Source organism: Phalacrocorax carbo, chromosome 8 (genome assembly GCF_963921805.1).
Source record: "Phalacrocorax carbo chromosome 8, bPhaCar2.1, whole genome shotgun sequence".
NCBI classification, from domain to species: Eukaryota; Metazoa; Chordata; class Aves; order Suliformes; family Phalacrocoracidae; genus Phalacrocorax; species Phalacrocorax carbo.
In genome coordinates this window covers 24,733,349-24,757,088 of record NC_087520.1, presented here as the reverse complement: position 1 = coordinate 24,757,088, position 23,740 = coordinate 24,733,349, and the positions used below count along the sequence as shown (strand labels likewise).

At 48.8% G+C, this 23,740-nt stretch overlaps 1 protein-coding gene across 2 annotated transcripts in view; it reads left to right on the top strand.

The window, feature by feature from the left end:
* WDR59 (WD repeat domain 59) overlaps positions 1-21,217 on the top strand; it is a 50,479-nt gene extending 29,262 nt beyond the window's left edge. Inside the window, exons 17-26 of one of the 2 annotated variants that reach the window (XM_064459253.1) lie at positions 545-614; positions 906-1,059; positions 11,549-11,682; positions 13,170-13,251; positions 14,607-14,719; positions 15,810-15,957; positions 16,050-16,122; positions 17,672-17,798; positions 18,227-18,369; positions 19,487-21,217. In XM_064459253.1, the coding sequence (XP_064315323.1) occupies positions 545-614; positions 906-1,059; positions 11,549-11,682; positions 13,170-13,251; positions 14,607-14,719; positions 15,810-15,957; positions 16,050-16,122; positions 17,672-17,798; positions 18,227-18,369; positions 19,487-19,722 (1,280 nt within the window). In that variant the 3' untranslated portion in view covers positions 19,723-21,217. Of the gene's footprint in view, positions 1-544; positions 615-905; positions 1,060-11,548; positions 11,683-13,169; positions 13,252-14,606; positions 14,720-15,809; positions 15,958-16,049; positions 16,123-17,671; positions 17,799-18,226; positions 18,370-19,486 lie in introns of those variants that run through there. The other variant, XR_010374232.1, reaches the window with a different exon arrangement.
* Positions 21,218-23,740: the final 2,523 nt, after the last annotated feature.

Sequence of the window (23,740 nt, the reverse complement as noted above, 5' to 3'; positions counted from 1 at the left end):
TTGCATTGAATAGGCTCAGTGAAACCTGTGAAGTCCTGAAACTCTTGCAGGAGTGGGTGGCTGGGGACACTTGAGATGCTAACAAATGGGGTAAGGCTGTGAGAGAGTGCTTTGGAGTTGGCTTCAGATAGCTTGGGTTATCCTGTTGAAGGGGAGAGTCGCACAAGCTGCAATGGTTTTTCTGCATAGCCAAACATCACCTCACTTGCCTCTGGAGTATCAGTGCTTGACAAGTTCTGGTGAAGAGTTAAAATATGTATTTGCTAATTTTCTTTTACTGTCTTTTCTCTAACGTCTGTAAGCCACTTGAGATGGTGCTTGTAAGACAATCACCTCAATGAAACTTGCTCTTTAATGGGTTTGCAGGGAGTGTATTTGGGTTGCCATGATGTGGTTGTCTACTTGTAGTTTAAAAGTGCTCAGGGGGATAGGCACCCAGCCCCTTGACTCTGACACATTAAATGACCAGGTTTCCCTGTGTAAACCACCCCTGGATCATGTACTCCTTGTTGTGTGATCTTTATGCCATGTGCTGTCTCTTCAGGGTACCTGGTGTATTTCACGAGACCCATGACCATGCACCGTGCAGTGTCCCCGACAGAGCCCACGCCCAGGTGAGTACCCTGCATTGCATTTGAAGTGTGCTGCTGTCATAGGCAGGAAAGCAGGAGAATATCAGATCCTACACTGGAGCTACTGACCCTCAGAAAGTACTGACCTCTAGTGTTAGCTGTGCCCTTGACACAGAGAGGCTGGTCCCTTACATCACTGGCCCTCAGCAGAAACCCCTTCCTTCCACACACCTGGAACATTGCCAGCAGCTTGGGTTAGTGGAGACGTCAGTGTGAGTCTCCAGGGCAATTTGGTGGGTGAAAGCTCCTGAAAGTGTATTCTCTTGTTTCTAGGTCCCTGTCAGCTTTATCAGCGTACCATAGTGGCCTCATTACTCCAATGAAGATGCGCACAGAGACTCCAGGCAATCTGCGTTTGTACAGCGGGAGTCCGACACGCAGCGAGAAGGAGCAGGTCTCCATTAGCTCCTTCTACTACAAAGAGAGGGTAAGTACCAGACCAGACAGTCTTTCCCAACACTTCAGCTTTTATGACCTGTATTCCTTTCATCTAGCTGTGAGCATTGCTGGTGACAGAAGCTTCAGATTCCTCTCAAGAAGGCATCCTTTTACAGGCAGCTCTGTAAAAATGTCACATGGATTTATCTCCTGTTAGTAACTTCTTTACTCATCCTATCTAGCGTTTGACCTGCTTATTTTGATATCTCTCTACACTGACCATCACAGCTTCCTGTCTCCCTTTGCATCACATAGGGTTAAAATCTCCCACTTAAGCAGTTGTAGTCTCCAGATAAGTACCTTTAGGCAACTCTGCTTTTCTCTGTACTCCCTGATTTATGTAAATGGAAAGGGTTGTGGCTCTCTGCAGATAACTGACAACCTCTCCTGGATTATGGGTTGTATTTGGGTTATTTCTATTACAGATGTCTCTTTCGGGGATATGTGCCCCTTTGGACTGTTTTAAACAAAAATCATTCCTACATGATTCTCCAAAGATCTTCCAATGCATGTACTTCTGGTTTAGGTGTAGCTCTTGCTGTTGTTGCTGTTTACAAAGCAAGGCTTTGAAGGAGACAGGGATTGTTTCCTTCTGGGATATAGTGGGTGAGGAAGACCCACTGCTAATTGTAGGGTGGCCATAGGGTAGTTCTGAAGCAGCTGAGGGCCTGGTGCACCCAGAGCAGATGCTTGGGAGTAATAGGCCGTACAGCTTGCTCAGAGACAAACTCCCTGTGCTTCAGCAGGAGGTGAAGTGGCTCACAAAAAATATGGCAAGCTTCCACTAAGAGCCTGAGAATTCAAGACATTTGAGTAGTTTGCCCACTGTCTGTGCTGCGGGCAGGACATCTGCTGCAGCAACAGAGAGCCTCCAGGTACCCCAAGGAAAGCCAAGAGCTGTCTGCACTCTGCTGCAGTGGAGCTTGGGAACTTCTGTGCTGGAAGCAGAGGAAAAGTCAGAGCCTTGAGCTCTTGTACTGAAAGAGGTCTTGATATTCCAGTAGTGCTAGGCATGACAGCCAACCCCACTGGGACTGTGTCTTGCTTACATGGTGTGAGTTAGTCATTACACCTACCAGCTGTGGGGCGAGCCTCTATCCCCATTGCAAGCTTTGCCTCCATACAGACCCCAGAAGGCTCTGAGAGTCCCAGTTCTATTCCTGTGCTCCCCCCCTGCCCCCCCAACTTCTTTTTGATGAGAAGAGAAAATGGTGCTGCCTGGTACAAGAATTTTACAGTCTGTTCTGGTCTTTGCAGGAGAGTTTATTTAAAGAGCTACCTCTGTCTTCTGCATCATGCTTGTCTCTGACACATAGCTCTCCAAGATGACAGACAAGGTTAAAAATAACATGTGGAAGCAGCTTGGTGCAGTTTCATGTGGCCTGTCTCCCCAGCCTTTGTATTGATGGCAACAAGATTTTTGTCAGGGCCGGGGGGGAGGGGAGTCAAGAGAACAAAGCATGTGTGTAGCCATGTCTGCTGAAAGCCAGAGAAAATTCCTGTGTTTCTCTTTCCCCTGCCAAGCTATCTCCTCACATGCCGGGTTGGAAGAAGTGTAAGGGCCCTAGCAGGAAGCTAGTTCAAATGTTCTTGCAGATGAAATAGCTTAAAAAAACCACCAAAACCGTCTCTTTTCAGCAGAGGTTTTCTGATTCTTCAGGAGTTGATGTCATGGCCTCTATTAGATCAATACTACATTTTTTAATGTCATTTCATTGTGAGGATTTTAAAAAGCCTAAGCTCTGAGTCTAGCTAGCTCATTGCTCTGAAGCTTGGATTTTATATTTGCATTAAATGAAAGTTGAAATTTTGTGTGTTAAACTCTCATGTTACATAACTTCAGCCCCAAGCCTGAATTTGTCAGCAATAACCAGGTATTTAAATCCTGCATAGCAACCACTGGCATCACTACCATTAGCAAACAAATGGAATTTGCCGGTTGCTAGACAGGAAATATGTCATGTTCCCATAATGGCAGGGGAACTGCTGAATCCAACAGAGATCTCCTTAGTAAACCAAAATGAAACTAAATCTGGCCCTGAGCCTTTCTGTGCTCATTTAAATGTGTGTGTTTATATATAGACACACACATAGATCCTCGCTTTTTGTTTGCACATGCGCAGTCTTCCTTTCTTCCTCCCTCTTTTATACTCCTCAAAAAAACACCCCAGAATAGTAGTCAGCAAAAAGGAGATGCCATATCTATACTGTGGCAATGCCATCAGTGATTCAAACCTGGATGTCTCATAAAGAAAGTGTCATGACTGTTTTTTTTGCCCCCCAGTTAGGGGATCATTCCAGTGGGGACCTGGGGACAGCTCAGCCTTGCCTGAGGAACAGCTGTACACAGGGGTGGTGACAGCAGTGTACTCATGCTCCGTGTCAGGGAATTTGGCAGGGCTTGGGAACTGCTGCTTCTCAGGACATCCGTTGGGCTTTGCCTGGCGCCCACCTGGTTGCAGACCTCTCAGGCTCACAGCACAGGGCCGAGTAGGCTGGCAGCAGTGGAGGCCTACAGGAGAGCAGGACTTTGTGGGAGCACTGAGCTTAGTTTTGCTTCTTCACTGTACTGAATTTCCTTCAACTAACCCTTTTCTCCCTGTTTTGTGAGGCCTGGTGGAGGAACCTGTAACACAAGGTTGCAGTCTTCTCCCCTCTCCTTCTGTGGGGCCCTGCAGCAGCCTCACCAATCGGCTCCCTGACCAAGGGGTCTGCCCCACAGTGAGGTGCAAGGGAGGGTAGGGGCTGAAGGCATGGCTGATGGTCCTGACCACCTATCATTGGCCGGAAAAAAATGTAAAATACATTGCAAAAGACACATATGACCCGTTTTATTGTGTTGACTCTTACAGAACTGTAACAATTTTTTTCAAGTGAGTGCATAGTAATGTGCTTTGAGACATTCCATTTATTGTTGCTATAATCCTGAGCTAAGTACTTAATGAAATGTCTGCAAGTTCCTAATGAAAGCCTACTTTGTGGCTATTCTGCATAGTCAATCAGTGAATTTGATTGCTCACTCAACCTGAATGAGTTCCTCAACCCGTAATGACACTTTCCACATGGCCCTGCCAAGTAGTGGGGTCTCCGCATCTAATATCCAGAACATGTGGCTTTTATTGTTTAAAATTAAAGTGAACAGTTACAGCAGGTTCCAGTGAATGAAGTCCTGGATGATGCTGGATCTTAAATGGATATCTGAGTAAGCAGGAGTGTTTGTTTAGCTTCCTGCAGATTTCTGTGCCATGGCACTGGACAGCTGTGTTAAAAGTGCTGCAGTTTGCACTTAGCTGCCTTCCCTTTCAGCCAAGAGGAGTAATACTGGTTAGAGTAGGAGCCTAGCATGTGGAGCACGAGGGTGTTGTCCTCTGCTGACAATTCATGGTACGAACAAGGTCATGTGAAGCAGTTGAGTGCTTCTTGCAATAATACAGCTCAGTGTGGAAGACTTTATTCAGATTTGTGGTTGCCAAAGTCTTCCACAGAGGCTGGTGTGGGGCACAGACACAGCCGCCCTGGCTTTGCCAGGGCCGTAGGTAATGTTGTAGAGTACAGTTGTGTGTGGATAAAAGGGGGGATTGTTGTTTGCAACTGTTTGTTGTGTAACAGAACCATTGGGAACGGTATCTTTTACTCTGCTGGTTCAGGGCACTTTTAATTTCAGTTTATTTACCTTTGTCTTTAATTTTCTTGGTGTCTCTCTTCCCTTTTCCTGGGTATAATGTTTTCACATACAGATGTCTCCTCGCTCTGCCCGGCGACGTTGGTCCATACAAGCAATTAACGACTTCCCGGTACTGTGCGCTGTGCTAATACTGTCCTTGATATAATCCTGTCTTCTGCCCAAGGGCCCAAGAATAAAATGCCACCTGCCTGCCTTTGAGTAACCTGCACAGAGGTGGGGGACTTGCACTCCACACAGAGCCTAGGGCTTCAGTAAAAGTGAATGCACATGTAAGTGAACAGGAGCAGATGCTGGTTGCAGAGTACAAATACTGACCTACGACATGCCTATTTTACCTGGCCTAGGATTCAGGAAAGGATGCGAAGGGATAGTTTGAAGTGTAAGAAGAGATCAGCCTCTAAGAAACAGAGGGTGCACTGCAGAAGAGCTGAACGATTATTATGATGAGACTGATATTAGAGCACATCCTTTCTGAGAAAGATGAAGCCTTGCTGGAGAGGGAGGATCACTTAAGAGCTGTGGAAGAAACAAACGGGTTGAGTTGCTGACAGCGATATGTCTTCTCATTAAAATGAGCTGCCTATTCTCAGTGCAATGCACCATGAAGTCTTATTTCCTGGAGCAATATGTAGAATTTCTCCCAGCCCTTGGAATCACCACCCTGCCTTCAGTTGGAGTGGTTGCACTTCCAGCCACCCTGGCAGGTACTCCCGCCTCCTGGCACCTGCCCTTCTGAGACTGCTTTGACAGTGGTTTACCATTAGTCAGGTGCATGTGTCCCTCAAACTTGAACATCATTCATGCAAACATCTTGATGATATCAGCATTGCTCAAGCTGTGCTGTAAATTTGAGCAGTTACTATCTCATCACTCATTTGCCAAGCACAGGCAAAGCTTAGAAAACTCCATTTCAATTTAAAGATGATCTCGTTAGGTCCGTTTTCTTAATGTCTGTGTGAACAACTGTGTTTTCACAGCAACTGTCCTTCATGCTCTCTCTTCATAAGACAGCAGGGAATAAAATAGAATCCTGTAACACCTAATTTAACTTGGTATAATAGGATCAAGCGTTCCTCATTACAACAGCTCTAAGACTATACTAGCAAATAATAGGTGAAAGAAATCAGAAGTAATTTACTTCATTCCATCAAGGCTTTTTGCAAAGAGCTAATAAAGAAATGTGAGCAGTGGAGGCAAGAAATCTTGGATTGGGAGCAGGCTGAAAGAAAGAAAACCAAGCAAGAAACTTGCCAGCTTGTGGAGTGGTAAATTGTGGTGCACAAAGGGCCACAGCTTAATTCCCTTACCACTAGCTTGGAAGGAGGAGCAAGTAGCAATGTGATAAAGTTATAATTTTGTGTAATGTATACTTAAAAAGGATACATGGATTAGTCCAAGCCTTGAAGGATTGATTGTATTTGTGGATAACCTTTGGACAAGGCAGACAACAGTGCCCAAGGCAAAGATGCAGGCATGCACGAAGAGAAGCGTGCATTATTTGTGCAGACCAGGTGCCTTCCTTCTGGAAGAAGAACTCAGCATTGCTCAGGGTGCTCAAGGCAGCAAGAGCTTAGTAAGTCTAGAAGAAGGAATAATTCCTCCTCCTTTCTAGGTAATGACTAGCCTCTGCTTCAGAAATGCCAGTGCTTCAGGGCAGGTGCCAGCTATTAATTAATGGAAGCTACAAAGAGATATTCCTGCTGTGGGGCACTTGATTCAAAAGTGCCTCAGAAGTTTTAGCCCCTTTGTGGAAGGTGCCTGGTACTGTGGGAGATGCTGGAAATAGTAAATGTTGATTATTTTGAAGGTAAAATCTAAGCAGTGATGCATGACCTGCATGGGGGAGTTCATCTGTAGGCAGTTGTTCAGCATAAAGGAGCATAGCTTTCTGCAGGGAGGCAGCAATTTTTAAATTTTATTTTTAAAAAAGAATATTAGAAGCAGCTTGACCCTGACTTTGAACAGGTTTAACTCTTTATTTTGTAAATGCCTTATTGCAGCTTAATCTTTGGCATCAAGTCCATTCCCTTCTGTCTGCAAGCTTTCCCTTTGCCCTACTAACACCAGTTTATACCACGAACCCTGAAATTTTGCATATATTTATGTGAAACAGGCTCTTTACATTTCACAATGCTACTTACAGCACTGCCTGCCTCAGCAGGATCCAAAGACACACACACCCAACTGTGCAGCATCCTTTCCAAGCAGGCATGCAGCATTTTGTAACTACTTCTGCTGAGTATGCAGTGATGATAATGGTTGCTACGAAGCAGTTGGTGGCTTATTCTTGGGCTATCTGTTTCTACATGTAACCCATTTACTGCCATCGTTATCACCTCAGATTGCAGCAAGTACAGCCTTGGGTATGGTAGTGCAGGTGCAGTCTGGCTTTTTTAGTTATCATTAAGTGCTGTTCCCCGCTGTCACCTCCAACTCCATGATTATCATAAAGGCTCTGGTTTCTTTCCTTCTGGTGCTCTGAGGAGCTGATGGGTCTTAATTTACTATCACTGTAGCTATTTTCTTTCTTTTCTTCCTCTCCTTAAACTCTCAGGAGCAGCTGGGTAGGTGCAGTTCTCCCTGGCATGGATTCTAGGCTGCAGGAAGAGCTAGAGATGTTGGGGCCAGTGCAGAAGACCTCTGTCTTTGACCTTCAGCTGTCAATAGTTAGCTTTGTGCATGCATGTTGATTTCTGCTTTAGCTCCAACCGTTATGTTCCCTGCTTCCCCTTGTGACCTGTGCTCCAGCCCCTAGGAAGTTAGTTACTTTCTGTTCTACCCTAATGCCTGTGAGCCTCAATAAGACCTTTTTACAGCACCGTAGTGGGGGCTTCTCCTGGGTAAAGAGGTGAAGCAGAAGGGAGAGAGGAACTTTGTGGTGGACCTTGGCCAGACAGACCCAAGCTAGAGCTCACCTTGCCTCTGGTAATCCCTGTTAAAAGTACTCAAATACTACCTGGTGGAGAGCTACTCCTGTAATTAATGCCAGCAATTATTTGGTTCAAAATAGAGCTGCTGCTGTCAATGGAGATGAGCTTTACCTCATCCATGATGGTTCCCGTACTTCTGATCATAGTTTTTTTTGAACACTTTGTTGCTGTAGCTGAGGCAAACCTGAACTGCAAACAAACAGTCATTTTTAATGGCAACCCTACATGTGGCTTTACGATTTTCTTCTGTCACAGCTCAAGGAGCAGGAAGTAGTGGTCGTGGAAGTGTAGTACTGTCAGGGTGTATAGCCATCGACTGACTTTACTCCAGGAGCTGCGCCATTAAAGAATTAGGGCTTCCCTTTCTGCCAGTAAGTAGGCGGTATTAAGAGGAAGAAAACAGCATGATTTTGTTGTGAGTCCAAGTTTTCAGGGGTTTCTGATACATTTAGTGTCTTCATTTGTCTGGTGATATGCTAACAGCAAGTAGTGGAAACCATTCATGGGATCTCTTTTCCATTCTCATCCTCATTTGCTGTCATTCTCCAACCCCCCAAAAAAGTGAATTAATTACTTGTGGGAAGTGATATGTGTTGTCCATGTTTCTAGTCTTTGAAATGCCTGTTGGAAGGCTTCTTCAGTCTGCTTTTGCAGAGGGCAGGAGCAGTTTGAATCTGTTCCCGATGATGGGGCAGAGAACCTGCCTTGGTCAGAGGGAACTCTCCATTGGCTGCAAGTCCTGGGGGACAGCTGGCTTACAGATGGTCAGGAGGTGGCAAGTTGCTCTCCAAATTACCTGCCCAGCTCTAGAAGCCCTTGGTGATAGACCTGCAGAATGTGGTTCTGCATCTGCAGGCCCAGATTCAAATACCTGCTCAGACACAGCACAAATAATGGCTTTTGTTTTGAGAAGCCTGGTAGCCCTTCTGGGACAGTGCCTGAGCTCTTGTCCTGATGGCATGTCATTTTTCTGGGGCTCCCAAGATTTGCTCAGGTATTGTTTTTGGCAGCGTCAGCAGCTCCTTGTTGCAGCTAGGACTCAGCATTTGGCTGCCCTGACAAGGAACAAGGTACAGGTGCCACTGTTATTTGGGAGCCTTGTAATACAGCCCACGTCCTTCTGCACGGGAAAGATAACTACGTTTTTAGGTGTTGGCAAAAGAGATATAGTCTGCCTGACAGCAAGAGAGCCAGAGCTGATCTAAAGAGTGCCTTGATTAGGAACTGATGGACTGAAGAGAGCTTGGTCTCCCACTTGACCACATTTTAGCCACCTTCAACTGCATAGCGCTTCTCAGCTTGAGAGTGATGTAGCAGATAAATACTGCAGGCAAATTCTTCTTGGATGAATTAGGACTTGAGGGAGATGTGACAGAACTGAGTCATGCCCTAGTCAGCCAGCTTTTCCGTAGCACTGAATGCTGACAGCTGTGCTTCCACCAGCATTTGGGGCACCTCTGAATATTGGGCAGCATGTACACTCTGTTCCTTTTTACTTTGGGGAGTGGTGGAAGATCAGGGGAAGTGGTAATGCTCTGTCATGTGGGTGACCCTGGAAAAATATACCTTCACACCCTTGAAGTCGTCTTCTTTGCCTTGTTCACTTACTGTCAAGCCTGTGCTTGAGCCTCTGAGCCTCGGTCACCCGGTGTCCAGCGTGACCTCAGGAGCACATCCTTTTTGCTTCTTGTGGCAATTGCTAGTAGTATGCTCAGTATGGCAAGACCTCCTTAGCACATTGGCCTAAGCTTTGGCCAGGCAGGCAGTGAAGGAGGAATTATTTACTTAAGGTTAACAGCTTTTTTTTTAAAGGGAATTTTGTGTCTCTGATAAGCCTGCCCAGGTTCTCAAAGGACTGCACGATCATGGTCAAAGGCAGTTTGGCACCCAGCCATCCCAGGACTGGCCTGATACCCACAGTAAAGGTGACCTTGCTTGCAGGCCAAAGACTTGCCCTTCCTGTAGCCCAGCCTGCTCTTTAGGAGCACCAGTGTGTTGCAGGTGTGAGCTCTGCCTGCCTCGTGGAGCCATCAGCACAGAGCTCATTTGCTGGCCCCTTCAAAGGGGCTGTTTCCCTTCGGATAGGGGTGTAGGAAGCCCCACCACAAGTGCCTCAGGACACCCTCCATGACAGTATGACCAGAAGACACTTCTGCATAGGAGCATGGATTCCGTGTGTCAGTGAGAGAACACGCCACAGGGGAGCAGCATTGCAAAGCGTCCTTCGCTGCACTTAGGAGCCCTCAGCCAGTGCTTCCCTCGGTAGAGCTCCGGTGCTTCCCTCGGTAGAGCTCCAGTGCTTCCCTCGGTAGAGCTCCAGTGCTTCCCTCGGTAGAGCTCCAGTGCTTCCCTCGGTAGAGCTCCAGTGCTTCCCTCGGTAGAGCTCCAGTGCTTCCCTCGGTAGAGCTCCAGTGCTTCCCTCGGTAGAGCTCCAGTGCTTCCCTCGGTAGAGCTCCAGTGCTTCCCTCGGTAGAGCTCCAGTGCTTCCCTCGGTAGAGCTCCAGTGCTTCCCTCGGTAGAGCTCCAGTGCTTCCCTCGGTAGAGCTCCAGTGCTTCCCTCGGTAGAGCTCCAGTGCTTCCCTCGGTAGAGCTCCAGTGCTTCCCTCGGTAGAGCTCCAGTGCTTCCCTCGGTAGAGCTCCAGTGCTTCCCTCGGTAGAGCTCCAGTGCTTCCCTCGGTAGAGCTCCAGTGCTTCCCTCGGTAGAGCTCCAGTGCTTCCCTCGGTAGAGCTCCAGTGCTTCCCTCGGTAGAGCTCCAGTGCTTCCCTCGGTAGAGCTCCAGTGCTTCCCTCGGTAGAGCTCCAGTGCTTCCCTCGGTAGAGCTCCAGTGCTTCCCTCGGTAGAGCTCCAGTGCTTCCCTCGGTAGAGCTCCAGTGCTTCCCTCGGTAGAGCTCCAGTGCTTCCCTCGGTAGAGCTCCAGTGCTTCCCTCGGTAGAGCTCCAGTGCTTCCCTCGGTAGAGCTCCAGTGCCTTCTGCCTGTCGTGCTGCTGTACATCCTCTCATCCCTCCTCCTCACCCTCCTAAAGCGAGGAGCTGGAAGAGGCCAGTATACCAGCCAAATACTCTGCAGTGTTTCATACGGCCAAGGTGGCTTTATGCAGCTTGCCGTTAAGATAGCCTCTGTGGCTATTAGGGGGAGTATTTGGGAATCTTGGCTTCTTGGTTTTGTTCCCTTGTGTTGACTCCCCTCCTTTCTTTTCTCCCCAACCTTATGTCCTGAGCCAGCTGTAAGTAGCTGTGAGCATGGTAGCTAAGGATCCTTGCTAGGAAAACTTGGGCCCTGCTTTATCAGCTGCCCGTTGTTTGTTTGAAGCTGTTGATAAAGCAGGAGGTGGGAGCCCTGTCCTGGCACTAAACAGGGGTATACTCAAACACTGAAAGAAGAGACCAAAAGAGACAATCTGGAGCTGTCAGCTAGCCCTGAAGCTAAAGGGCAAGTAGAACCTGCCTCACACATGTCTCTGCTGATGTCAGCTGAAGTCAGTGGTGGTCTGTGTGCAGAGGGTTCCCAGACCAGACCTCTAATGAGAATGATAATTGAACCGTCCTCCTGCCAAACCTGCCCAGGTTTGATTGGCATCCCGATGCTGATTTGTTCTGTTACTGGCTTTCACAGGGGAACTCACAAAATACTTTTTGAGTGAGTTTGACCTTGAGCTCACTGCCTTGACCTGCTTTTCACTTCCTGCAGATGGAGATGCTTTTTCTCCTGGGCATGTCATGGGTGTTTTCCAGGGTAACACAGAGCCTTCTGAAAGGCAGGTTTGGGTGCTGCTTGCATTATTCCTGACCCTAGTGCTTTGTTCCCTGGCCCAAGATGACTGCAGTCCTCCTCCCCAGTAACACGTTGCCATTTGTTCTGCAGAAATCAAGGAGGTGGAAAGGCAAAAGAGAAGGGACAGATGCCAACAACCGACCCATCAAAGCTGCTGGGAAAGTTATTATCCAAGATATTTCCTGCTTGCTGCCTGTCCACAAGCTGCTAGGGGAGCTCTACATGTGAGTACAAGTTGGCATCCTTTCCCAAATGAAAGCAGCTGTCTTAGGCATTGCCATGGTTTAATCCTGAAATCAGTTGGTGCTGATCTTTGGATGCTTACTTACCTTCTTCCTCTGTTTTTGCCTTGCTGCTTTTTTACGGTATCCCTCTCTGCCTGTGAGAGTGGACTTGTCTCCTATAAATCTGAAAAGTGTGATAGAAGAAATTTGTGATGGGGTACTGTACACAGAATTTGAACCAGTGCTCCAGCAGCATCACTGCAGGTTCAGGTTTTTATCAACTCAAGAGAGAAATTATCAGCACAAATTCTTTCCCAGATCTCATGTTAAACTCCACACTTAAATGCACAGGCTTAAAAATCCTGATAAATGGACAGTCTCATACTATAAAACTGTTACTAGCCCATAATGCTTTTTATTTTCAGAAGTATTTGGAGTGCCCCATACACTTGGAGACTTGGTTGTACATGACAGTGTGTCTATATAGCAAGGTCTGCTTTCATGGAAAGGATGGAGAAGTTCTGTTTGTTTTGGTTTGGGATTTTTTGGGAGGGGTGGGTTTGTGGTTGTGGGGTTTTTTTTGGTGTTTGGATTTTTGGGGGATTTGGGGGAGTGTGTTTTTTTTAAACAGGGAGCTTCTTTTTCCAAACTGTCTAATTCAGACAGTTATAAAATCTCTGTTCCTGAATTTTTGCTTCCTTAGCTCTGGTAATACTATCTGGTCCTTCACAGAAATTCCAGTCTGTGGACATTCAGGGAAGAAGCAGCTTTCCCTTCTTAAAGGAGGGGGAGGAAAAAAGAGAGAAGAAATCTTTCTTCTCTCTTTTCTATATTATTAAAAAGAATGCTCTTTAAAAAGACCTGTTGGGACTCTTCTTTTCTGGATATCTCATGTGTAAACAGCCTGACCCTTTTCCATTTGCTGTAAGATCTTAAGCAGTAAAAGTGTCAAGTGTTTCAGGAAGCAGGAAAGCCCATGTGGGTTTCCTCAACCTCTTGGAGACTCCCCTGTGTTTGTGCTATCCTACTGGGAAACAGGCTGAAGACCAGCCTGCTTCTCCACAACATACCGCCATCTCCCTCCAGGTCAATCAGAGCAGACCAACAGGCTGAATGGGAACAGGACCGTGTAACTGACAGCACCACCTTCTAGGGACAAGAATGAATCTTGGCTTGGTGGTATCCTGGCATAAGTTTGGTCCGATATCTCCTTGGAAGCAGTGCATCTTAGGACCAATCTGAGCTAGGTTGGAGCTGAACTTGATGTGCAGTGTGTTAGGGAAGATGAATAGTGGGAGCTGCCAGGAGTATGTCAGTGATCCGTGAATAACAGGGGAGGAAGGGATGGGATCCTAGCCATGCTCACAGGCTGGTGTTGATGTGGAAGTTCTGGGCTACTCGCTGCTGCCAGTACCATTTTCCCCCAACCTTCCCCACCTTCATAGGTAACATGCCAACCACAGCTGAGCTATCTCCTTTCTTTTTAGCCTGAATGTGAATAATATCCAGGAGACTTGCCAGAAGAATGCTGCCTCAGCCTTGGCTGTGGGACGGAGGGATCTTGTACAGGTATTACATTGAATCAGACCTCTTCTTCGGCATGCTGTGCTACCCTCAAATGGCTTCTGCTGTCACCTTGATACCCCAACAGCCACCTGTGTTCAGCACTTGTTCCAGGGAGTCTCTGATTGGTGAACTGAAGCCTGTAGAACAGTCACAGAGGTGGTCTCTACCTCGTTGACTCTTGGCACAGAGAGATTCCTTCTCAGGCCTGCAAGCAGATTGTGTTATGCCCTTTGCCAAACTGAGTGAAGCACATTTTTTTCAGGGAATTCCTGCAGGCAAAATGAGGAATGCAGCCTACTTTTAAGTTAGCAAATGGAGTAGCTATGCACACAGTTGCCTAGCTGCTTGTCAGCATTTTCATCGGTGATTTTGTCTTACTTATGCAGTCGTTCCATTGTTTGGTATTCATCTGTGCTGGCACTGGGTGCTAACTGCAGCTAAACTTCTCTCCAACAGAGTCTGAACCCAGGGACTGAGCCCCAGAACAGGGCTAGCCACTTACCTTCAGCTAGCACAGGACAAAAATGGCTATTTCGGCCTATCCTTTTCTGTGTGATCAGTCCATCACAACAGGCAGAACATTTGACAGGACTCAGGAGTGCCTGAAAGAGACGGGAGCGGGCTGGCACTGCCAGAGGAGCCTGTGCACCTCTCCTGAGCATTTGGCTCTTCCTAGATCTGGGCAGGGAACATGCATAGGCTTACCTGATCTAAGCAGAAGCAAACTCAAGCTGTTGTCTTACTTCTTGGTGGGTTCTGCTAGTCCAGGAGAGAGAAGGTGCTTCATCTTGCTGTCTGGTTTGCCCATGTTGGAGCAGAGCTTGGGTGGAATAACTTCAGCAAGATTTCTCTGAGATATCTGTTTCTTGCTTGTTTTTCCCTGCCCCGTGTAACTCTAGCCTGTATTGCAGCTTGCCTCGCTCCTAGCAGACGTGGAGGCTTGAGTTGCAGGTTACATGTAAGATGTGGTCTATAGCAATGTAGGAAGTGGCGCCTTTCCTATTTCCTTTCTGTGCTCTCTTGTACTCAGCCCTGTCCTTGTTTCAGTTTCTCTCCCTGTTTCTTTCTTTCTGGTTTCACAGTGAGCAGCTCTGGGACTACTGACAGGTCTGATGGACTATAGGCGGTTGTTCTTCAGTTTAACTCAAACTCAAAGCAAGTGGGACAGGGAAAACTTTTGTTTTGTGTTACTCTATATATTATTTGTGACACAGGCTGAAACTGTTCCCTTCTCCTAGGGAAAAAAAAAAAGCAAGCTCCATTATTACCTGTCTGTGAATGAATTTGTGCACACCTATGCCCTGGGAGTGTATCTATTTCTAATTGTAGCTTTGATGATTTTCCTTCCTGTCTGCCAGGTTTGGTCACTGGCCATGGTAGCCACTGATCTCTGTCTTGGACCAAAGTCTGACCCAGATTTGGAGATACCTTGGGCACAACATCCTTTTGGACGTCAGTTACTGGAGTCTTTGTAGGTGTCTGAATGCTGGGGAAGGGTCGGGTTGGGGAATGGTTGCTGAAGAGAGCTCTCCATAACTATGTATGCTGTGTGGCATCATTCACTTGGAATAGTGCCACAGCGTAAATTTTTTTTTCCTCTCTCAAGCCTGAGATGCATCAGGAAGGGAAGATGCAAGTGTGTTTATGACATACAGGAGGCAGCATTTGGCCTTCCGTCTAGCACCCAGGTGTCTTTGCCTAAAATTGAGCAATAGGACAGGTGCAGCTGGAGCTCTGCTTTCCAGCATGCGCACAATGCCTGACTTGGAGATTTTGGTTTTCTGCTCTTCACCTCCTAAATGAGTATGTTGGTGCAGCTGATTTGTTCACCTGCAGATTCACTGTTGCCATATAGCATTACTGGGGAATATTCCAACTGGTCTCAAAGCCAAGTGCTCGTTGCAGCTGTCCTCCTGCCAGTGAATCTGGAGGGGTCATAATTAGTAATTGATATTATCTGTTGATATACCCTATTTGGAGGCACAGGATTTGTATGGTATATATACTTTGCATACTGTTGCTTGACCTAGCTCTTTCCTGCTATGTGGCAGCAGTGGGAGGGGAGCACAGGTTGTTCTTCATCACACTCAGTCTTCAAAGCAATCCAGGAACTTCACAGCCATCCAGCAAACCTGTGGCGGGGTTTTGCCTTGAAATCTAGATGCGGGATACTTGCATGCAGAGGGTTTTGTCAAAAAGACGTTGTGGCTGGGTGGGAGTCTAATGGCTCCATCTTTACATACAGTTAAAATCGGTTCTGTGGATGTTGTTCCTGAAGCTGCACAAAGTTGTGATAATGACGCCATGAGTACTGCTGAATTCCCAGAGCTCCCATCATTCTCCCACCTGTTAGGCCACGAATGTTTTCAGGAACACTTGGCTCCTCAAAGGTGGGACAGAAAAGGCAAGCCAGTCCTGCAGAGCACATATGCTTCCTGTGGGCAGTAATGTGACCCATATTGATTTATGCAACAAGCTTGAAATTAGTTGCCCTCGAGTCCTGATGCTTTTGCCACTGAACTCTACCTAGTCTCACAGTGTCTGTCTTCTTCATTTCCCAGGCTGGCTCATTACTCGCAGCTCCATGATGTGCAGACCCTGGCCATGCTGTGCAGTGTGTTTGAAGCACAATCCAGGCTACAGGGGTGCCCAAACTCCTACGGCCCCTTTCCTCAGCGTGCCTCCAACCTGGCTTCCCACAGCCGATATGTATGACCACCATTTCTTTCCTGTTTGTCTTGGATATTGTTGAACATCTCTCATGTAGATGACATGATTTCCTCTCCTTTCCCCCTCAACAGCCAAGCTTTACTTCCTCTGGCTCCTGTTCCAGCATGTCAGATCCTGGACTTGGCACTGGAGGCTGGAGCATAGGTACCGAGACCTGGGTAGTAGACAGAGGAATCTGCCTGCCTTCTGGCTTAGGGTTTAGATGGCTCCTGTGGTGAGGAAAAAAGGGAGTTAGTACTGGCTGTGATTGTACGTATGCTCTGTCAGAGCAGCTTTCCGGGGTTTGGCCAATGTGATGTGAGTCCGTGGCTGGAAGTGAGCAGGGCTTGCCAGTAACCATGTCGATGGTCTGGCAGTCCTGCCCCTTCTGATTTTGTAGCATGCTGTCCCACTCAAAGAAACTGTTACAAAGGCCCTAGACATACTGACCTAGCACCCTGGATAGCAGGTTAACCCAGGGCCAAGAGCTCCCACTGCTGCCTTTTCCAGTTGGAGACAAGTAAAGACATAGACCAGTTTGTACCGTTTTGTTTCCAGCCTGGCAATAGCAAGCAGTTGCGGTGACTGCCTCAATGCTGCCAGGTGCCATAAGCTTTCCACAGCCCTAGTGCTTTGCGCAGTTTGAGGCTGTTATCCACGCCAACTACTCCTGATAATTTCCTTGTCCTTCATGTGCCTGGAAAAGGCTCCCAGCATCAGCTGCTCCGTCGCCTGCCCAGGGATCAAGGTGAGGCTGGCTGGCCTGCAGTTCCCTGGGTCCTTCTTGTCCTTTTTGAAGACAGGAGTGATATTTGCTTCCTTCCAGTCCTCAGGCACCTCTCCCTGTTGCCATGATCATTCAGTGATTATCGAGAGTGGCTTTGCAGTGTCATCAGCCAGCTAATTCCACAGTCTACAGAGGAAGAAGTAATGTTGTGCTTTCTCCTGCCACTGGAAAAACAGCAGCAGTTGGGAAGGCTGGGTTCTCGGTGGCATGAACACCCACAGGCCTGAGGACACTTTCTGCTGAGCTGTGAAGGTGTCAAAGACAAGTCACTCTTAAGGGCTTCAGTGTCAGAGTTGAAGTTGTTGACTGATTCCTAGTGACATAAATGGCTTTGGGGCAGCATCAGCCCTGTTCGCACCAAAGCTGTAGCTTTTCAGTGCAATGTCAAGGCATCTGTGACATGGGGAAGAATGAGAATGGGGGTTAACAGAGCTGATTTGCTCTTATAGTGGTTATTAGCAGTCTTCTCCCTGTCCCAGAGCAATACCTTACATACAGAGGCCCTTTTACATAACAGCAGCCCTGGCGATCAGAGTCCTCCCTGACTAGGAAAGAGGAGCCCAGGCCTGCCGGGGATAACATTACCAAGCAAACTCCATGGGATTGATTCCCTGGATACGTTTTGTCTAAAGTGGAAGGTAAGAGGGATTCCTCCATGTTAGATTTCTCTGCCTGACTATCCCCGTTCCCATCCTGTCACCAGCAGCGCAGTAGGAGTACTGGCAAGTAGTGGTTGGCACGTAGTTTTCTGAGGCAGGGCAGTGTCTGTAGGAATGCAGAAAGTGATACGACCATGTCTTAGAGAGAAAACTGAGGTGTGCGAATGTGCAGTCTTCCTTGTCTCCTTCCCCACCCCAGTTTTGATGAGGCTGTGCTCATGAGTGCTGTGCTTTCTGAGGTATGCTCACAACATTTTGATGCTTGCAGCAAACAAAGACACGGAGCAGGCCTCCACTCCCTGGTGCGAGTCTTCTCCGGATGACTTCCGCTATGGAAACCTAATGTATCCTGATCATCGGGAGCGTGAGAAAGACCAGCATGAGAAAAACAAAAGGTAGGTTATAGTGTGCCTCGGGTATTCAGGGATGTGTCACTCTGTGCTCAAGTCAGCTGGAACTCCACAGCCAGGTCTGTGTCGATGCTGTGAAAACTAGAAGGGAAGTAGCATGCCTGCTCCTAGACCTTTTCATTCGGAGAAGCTTCATAGTGTGGATGAACTCTGCTGGGATTGCATATGACACATCTATAAGTGGCCACGGTGGGGGTCCCAAAGGGTAGTCCATTGACTCATCACACCCTTGAGTGTAAAACAAGCAAAGGCCAGACCAGTTAGCATTCAGCAGTGTTTCAGCAACACATGGGAACTAATCTGCTGCTCTTCTAGCGATGCAAGCTGGTTGCATAGCCATCACTGGGAAGAGGATTGCAACCAGAGTCTCAGAGCATCAGTCAGGTGGATGACAATGCTGTTTGTTCCTCTAGGCTCCTGGACCCTGCCAACACTCAGCAATTTGATGACTTTAAGAAGTGCTATGGAGAAATCCTTTATCGCTGGGGCTTGCGAGAGAAGCGGGCTGAGGTTCTGAAGTTTGTCTCTTGTCCTCCTGATCCCCACAAAGGAATTGGTGAGTCCCTGCTTTGGTCTGCTCCGGCTGCCCAGGCAGAGACACAGCTCTGCCTCAGGGGCTTAGGATCACACAGTCAGCAGGTGGGATGGTGTGTCCATCAATCTGCCCAGAGGTTAGTTCTGCCAGCAAATGGTTTTAGCTTCTTTGCCACTCTGGGTGGAGGTGAGGCTTGCAGATCTTGGATCAGGGGCTTGGTAGACTGCAAGTTTCTCCAGCAACGCTGGAAATGCACATACTGTTATGTGAGCAATGTTCAGCTATTTATTTCTTTATTCCCTCTGAATAAGAGCCCAGATATGCACTGTCCTAATCTCTGATTCTGGGCTGAAGTCTCCTTACAATGCATCTGTAAAATTGATAGATCTCTAACTGTGGGTGAGCTAGCCAAGACATAGGCAAATAGAACATTTCTCCCAAAATGCTTTCAACAGTGTAGCTGCCCAGAACTCTCTTCTTCCTAGGCCTCTGGGAAAAGATGCACTTAACCTGGGAGGAGAGAGGCGGGTGAGAGATGCCAGAGAATCAATGGTTGCTTGCTTAGCTCTTGTTACAGTCTCACCTTGTCACCAGGCCCCCCCCCCCCCCCCCCCCCCCCCCGGGAGTATCTGGAGTGAAAATTGGTGACTTTGACCACTGCATTGCCCCTCCATGACTAATAGTCATGACACTGACACAGCACGCATCAAGTGTGCTCTGTGCTGTCTCCATAATGAGAAGCAAAGGCCATTCTCATTTGCTCTTAGTTACACTTCATAGTGATGTGAGGCAAACGAGACCAGCAGGAAGCCTTCATCTCCACAGCATGTGTCATTGTGTCCCAAGCTAGAAACCTGACACACATTCCTAACCGACAGCAGTTTAGCCATCAGAGGAATTGGTGGGCCAGCCTGTGCCCCAGCACACTGATGCCCATGTCTTTATTCCCATATGGAGACCAAACTTAGGACCTCTCCAAGATACCATCATCCCACCCTAAAGTAGATTTGAGGCAGATCTCTTGGGCATTGGGTTCAAGGAACTCATTTGTTGAAGAGAGGGGCTGTATGCAGGGCTTCTTTGTCCACAATTCTGCCGGCACTAATTGTCTTGCTCTCCATTTCTTTCCTCTGGCCAGAGTTCGGCGTGTACTGCAGCCACTGCCGCAGCGAGGTGCGCGGCACCCAGTGTGCCATCTGCAAGGGCTTCACCTTCCAGTGCGCTATCTGTCACGTGGCAGTGCGAGGCTCCTCTAATTTCTGCCTGACCTGCGGACACGGAGGCCACACCAGCCATATGATGGAGTGGTTTCGCACCCAGGAGGTGTGTCCCACGGGCTGTGGATGCCACTGCCTGCTTGAGAGCACGTTCTGAGCAGTGATGACAGCAGGGTGCCCATGAACTGGATTTATTCTTTAATTCCCAAGACACATTGAATCAGCTTTGCTCCACAGCGTCTGGAGATGGCACAGGGGGCTGAAGCAGGATGTCCTGGCAGTGCGCTGCAGTGATGTTTACAAGTGCTTCCAGTATTCCTACACTTTCCAGGTTGCTTTCAAATGGATTTGACCAAACTCCCTGTGTCCATTGCTGGCGATGGATGCCAGACCAGAAAAATTGCTCTCTCCTGCAGAAGGCTAGTCTTTGTGGGGATGAGGAGGTGTTAAAAAGCTCCTTTGGAAAGGGCTTACCTGGCAGAGCCAAACTTGCTCCAGCTACGTAGTTTCTTTCCAGGTGCCTCCTTACAGGGGCTCAAAGTGAGCAAAATAGTAATTTTTGCACAGTTAAGGCAGAAACAATTTGCAAACAACAGTGAGATCTAACGGCGAACTGTAAACTGCGCTTGAAGAGCAGGATAGTCTGTGGGACTGTGCTCGGAGTTACTTTTTGAAGCAACAGCAGCAGTGTCCTTATTTTGAATGGGTGTTTACATCCTTTAGATTACTCCATAAAGCAAGAGGAGGAAACTACAGTTTTCAGGATTAGTTCCTGAATAGCTTCCTACTCACTGGTCAGTACCTGCAGCTGGTGTGAAAAGCCCAGCCCTGCGCCCAAGGTCACTAGGGTTAGTTGCTTTCTTCCAGCAGTTTTAGTACCATTACTCTTAAGGTGTCTCCATCTCCTGCTCTGACCAGGTGATATAATGCACTTTAACTTGCCTGTTCCTGCCTTGTCACTGACATGTCCTTGTGACTGAGAAAGGCATCTGCCTTTTGAGTTTGGGATCCATGCAGTGTTTCCATGGCTGGTGGCATCTGGGGGTGTTTTGGAAAGCCTTTGCTTCCTTACTGTGAAAACACAAGGAGGACGCTTGCTCCGTGCAACTCCTTTTGGCTCTTTTCTCCAGGCTCTATGTGGGGAATCAGTGAATAATTTGAGATTTGCTGCCAGTGTGCTTGAGTGATAAGGCTCCTGAGCTGGGGAGGCAGCAATTTCTAGGGGAAAAGGGGTTTTGGAAGGGTGGTGGGATCCATGGAGGCAAAAGGTCTGTGCCTTTTCTCCCTGTGGAGCTTCAATTGAAGAATGTACCGGATCGACCCATCTGTTTGGGGCTCTGCCTGGTGGGTGCTCCCATCCCAGGGACACAGCTGTACCACTGCCTGCATGGTTGTGTGCGCACCCTGAGCCTGTGCCTCTCTTGAGCAGGGCCTGAGCTTTGGTTTTGAGCAAGTGTGTCGTCAGGGATGAGCCTGCTGGAGTTATCCCCGACCCTGTGCTGGCACTGATCTCTTCTTCCCATGCTTGCCTGCCGAGCAGGACCACAGGCTGTGCCCGCTCCCAACCTTTGTGCTAACTCAGGCTGTGGGATCCTCCTGTGGAATAAACAGATGGTGTATCTTAAACATTAAAATTATTTTTTTAAATGCTATTCTGATAGAACTTGGTGTCACTGTGCTAGTTCTCCCTTCGTGGGTAGCCCCCAGCTGCTCTCCGTCCCAGCACAGCAGTCAGCGTCACACCCCACAGTACTCTCCCTGTGCCCCAAAGTGGGGGTCCTGCACTGCATACCTGTGCGCGGTGGCAGGAGGGACATGCAGTAGCTGGGGGGCTCACCAGCTGTCACTGGGTCCCCCAACCCTGGCTCTTGCAGCAGCTGCGTTCATGCGGGGATGATGTGACAGCACATGCACTGTGATACCACACCAGCCTGGCAGTTGCCTGCAGGTCATGATGCACCTCTTGTGAAAATGAAGCCAGGCGGTGTCTGAGTTGCCGGCAAACCAAACCCTGCGTCCTGCAGCGCGGGGAGGCCCCGGGCGGCGTCTGCGCCCCCAGCAAGCAGGCAGGTGCGCTCCGGTCCTGCCCGGCGCCGTGGTGGGTGCTGTGCTGGCCCTCGGGCAAGGGTGCTGTCAGCTGGGAGCCGTGGGGAGAGGGCTCCCACCTCCCTCCACCTTCCTACGTGACAGCCATTCAGCTTGGAAGTATTTTCATTTCCATGCTTGAGTGTGCGTGTAGGTTGGAAGGGAAAGGAGACTTGTTATTTAAAGGTGACAGACCAACAGTTTGTGGTATTTATATGTGTTATTACAGTTCATTACAGTCTATCTCCATAGTATCTGAATACCTCTGAGGTGGAGGGCGGCTGGTGCTTCAGAGGAAGGCGGAAAAGCACTTGGCTGTGGCTGTTTATGCAACCCTGCACAGGTAGGTGGAATTTCTTCCCGGACGCTGCAGGCATTTGTCTCACACCCTGCAGCATGTGTGGTGGTTGCTTTGGGAGCAGTCTTGCTCAACACAGAAGTGACTATTGCAAGGAAACAAGAGTGGCTTATTCTCAGCTACCTGGAGTCCATCGAGAAGAGAAATGCATTGCCTTTGCTGTGCTTGTCAGCGCCTGTCTGGAATAAATAATCAGAAATGGGGCATGCTGCCACACTGGTGACCCACACCAGCCCCTTCATCTGCTCTGCCCCAAACTGCTTGTCCTCTAGTCCACCTGCTCTTTGGAATAACTTGGTAAAGTGCAAAAAGAACCCAAATCCAGCCAAATCTTGCTCTGAATTTCAGGCTTTAGGGGAAGGAGCAGCAGCAGGTGGGGGAAAGGAAGCAGACGCCACTCAGGAAGCGGGTCTTGGCACAGAGAGCAAACCCGTACTGGGGATGCTGCCATGGTCAAACCGGGCAAAAGGAGTGGTGGGGATTAATTAACAAAGGAATAGAGAGAAAAATGAGAAATGCCATTGCATGAATACTTAGTGCACCTGCATCTGGTGCAGTTGTGGCTCTCCATCCCCAAAAGACTGCTGTAGACATGTGGATGCAGTTTGGATTGGGGAGTAGGTCTGGAATAGAGCATCCAGCCAAAGCAGAGTGCCGTAGACCATGGTTGGTCTTGCGTGCTGGTGGGCAGGGGTGACCCCTTCATGGCTTCTGCTGGTGCAGGAGCTATGGGCATTGAATTAAACTGGCTGCTTGTCCTGAGGTACAGGAGAGCTCTTTGCATGCCGCGTAGGAAGGGTGTGAAACCGCTTCCCTCGGGGCATCACCCGTGCCATGGGTTTGCCAGGGCTCCAGGAGCAGCTGAGCCCTTCCAGGGAGGGAAGCTCCATCCCAGACCACCACCAATGCTGCCACTGGCTGGAGAGCCCTGCCCGTGCATCCCCAGCCGGCAGTGCTCCTTGGAGATGCCACCGCACCTCCTGCCTGCTCCTGCACTCTTCCCGGCCCATGGCTGCTGGCTGTTGCAGAGGAGGAGGCTGAGCGCGGGGCTGCCCCCGAGTAGGTGCTTTGGCAAGACTTGCTTCAGCTGCCTGCTGAGCGCATCCCCAGGCTGTTTGTTAGCAGTGCACCTGCGCTGGCTTTCCCAAGGATGGCTGGAAGAGAAAGCTCCCATGACAGCCCATGCTGTGCCACCCAGGCCACCATCGGCTTTTTAAACCCTTCTTGTGCTCTGCAGAGCTAGCAGGGGTGTAACGAGCATGGGGTGCCTCCCCCATCCCTGCTGAGGCTGTCTGTACGCGGAGAAGGAAGTTTGATCCACGATGATCAGAGTTTGGCAGAGAAACAAGGCCTGACGATATCAGAGGAGATGCCAAAGAAGACCTTTCCCTGTGCATGCTGCTCCTTGAAGTGCCTGTATAGGCCCCCTCCTCCTCTGTGGCCACAGCCCTATTAACCCAGCATCAGCCTGTGCCGGCGCTGCAGGGCTGATCCTGCCCAAAGCCCAGCGGTGCATTCCTGCCGTCTCCCTTGTGCCGGCCCTAGCGTCTGTCCGTCTGTCTGGTGGGTAAACCAGTTCAGGAACTGATGAGCCAAAATCATGTGGCTGCTCTTGTTTTGGCCAGGCTGATCATCAGCTGGCTCCACTCCCCGATGCTGCTTGCCAGGGGGATGGGGACAGTGGTGGGGACAGGTGGCCATCAGCAAGGCCCTCTGCAGCTGATTTGGTGCT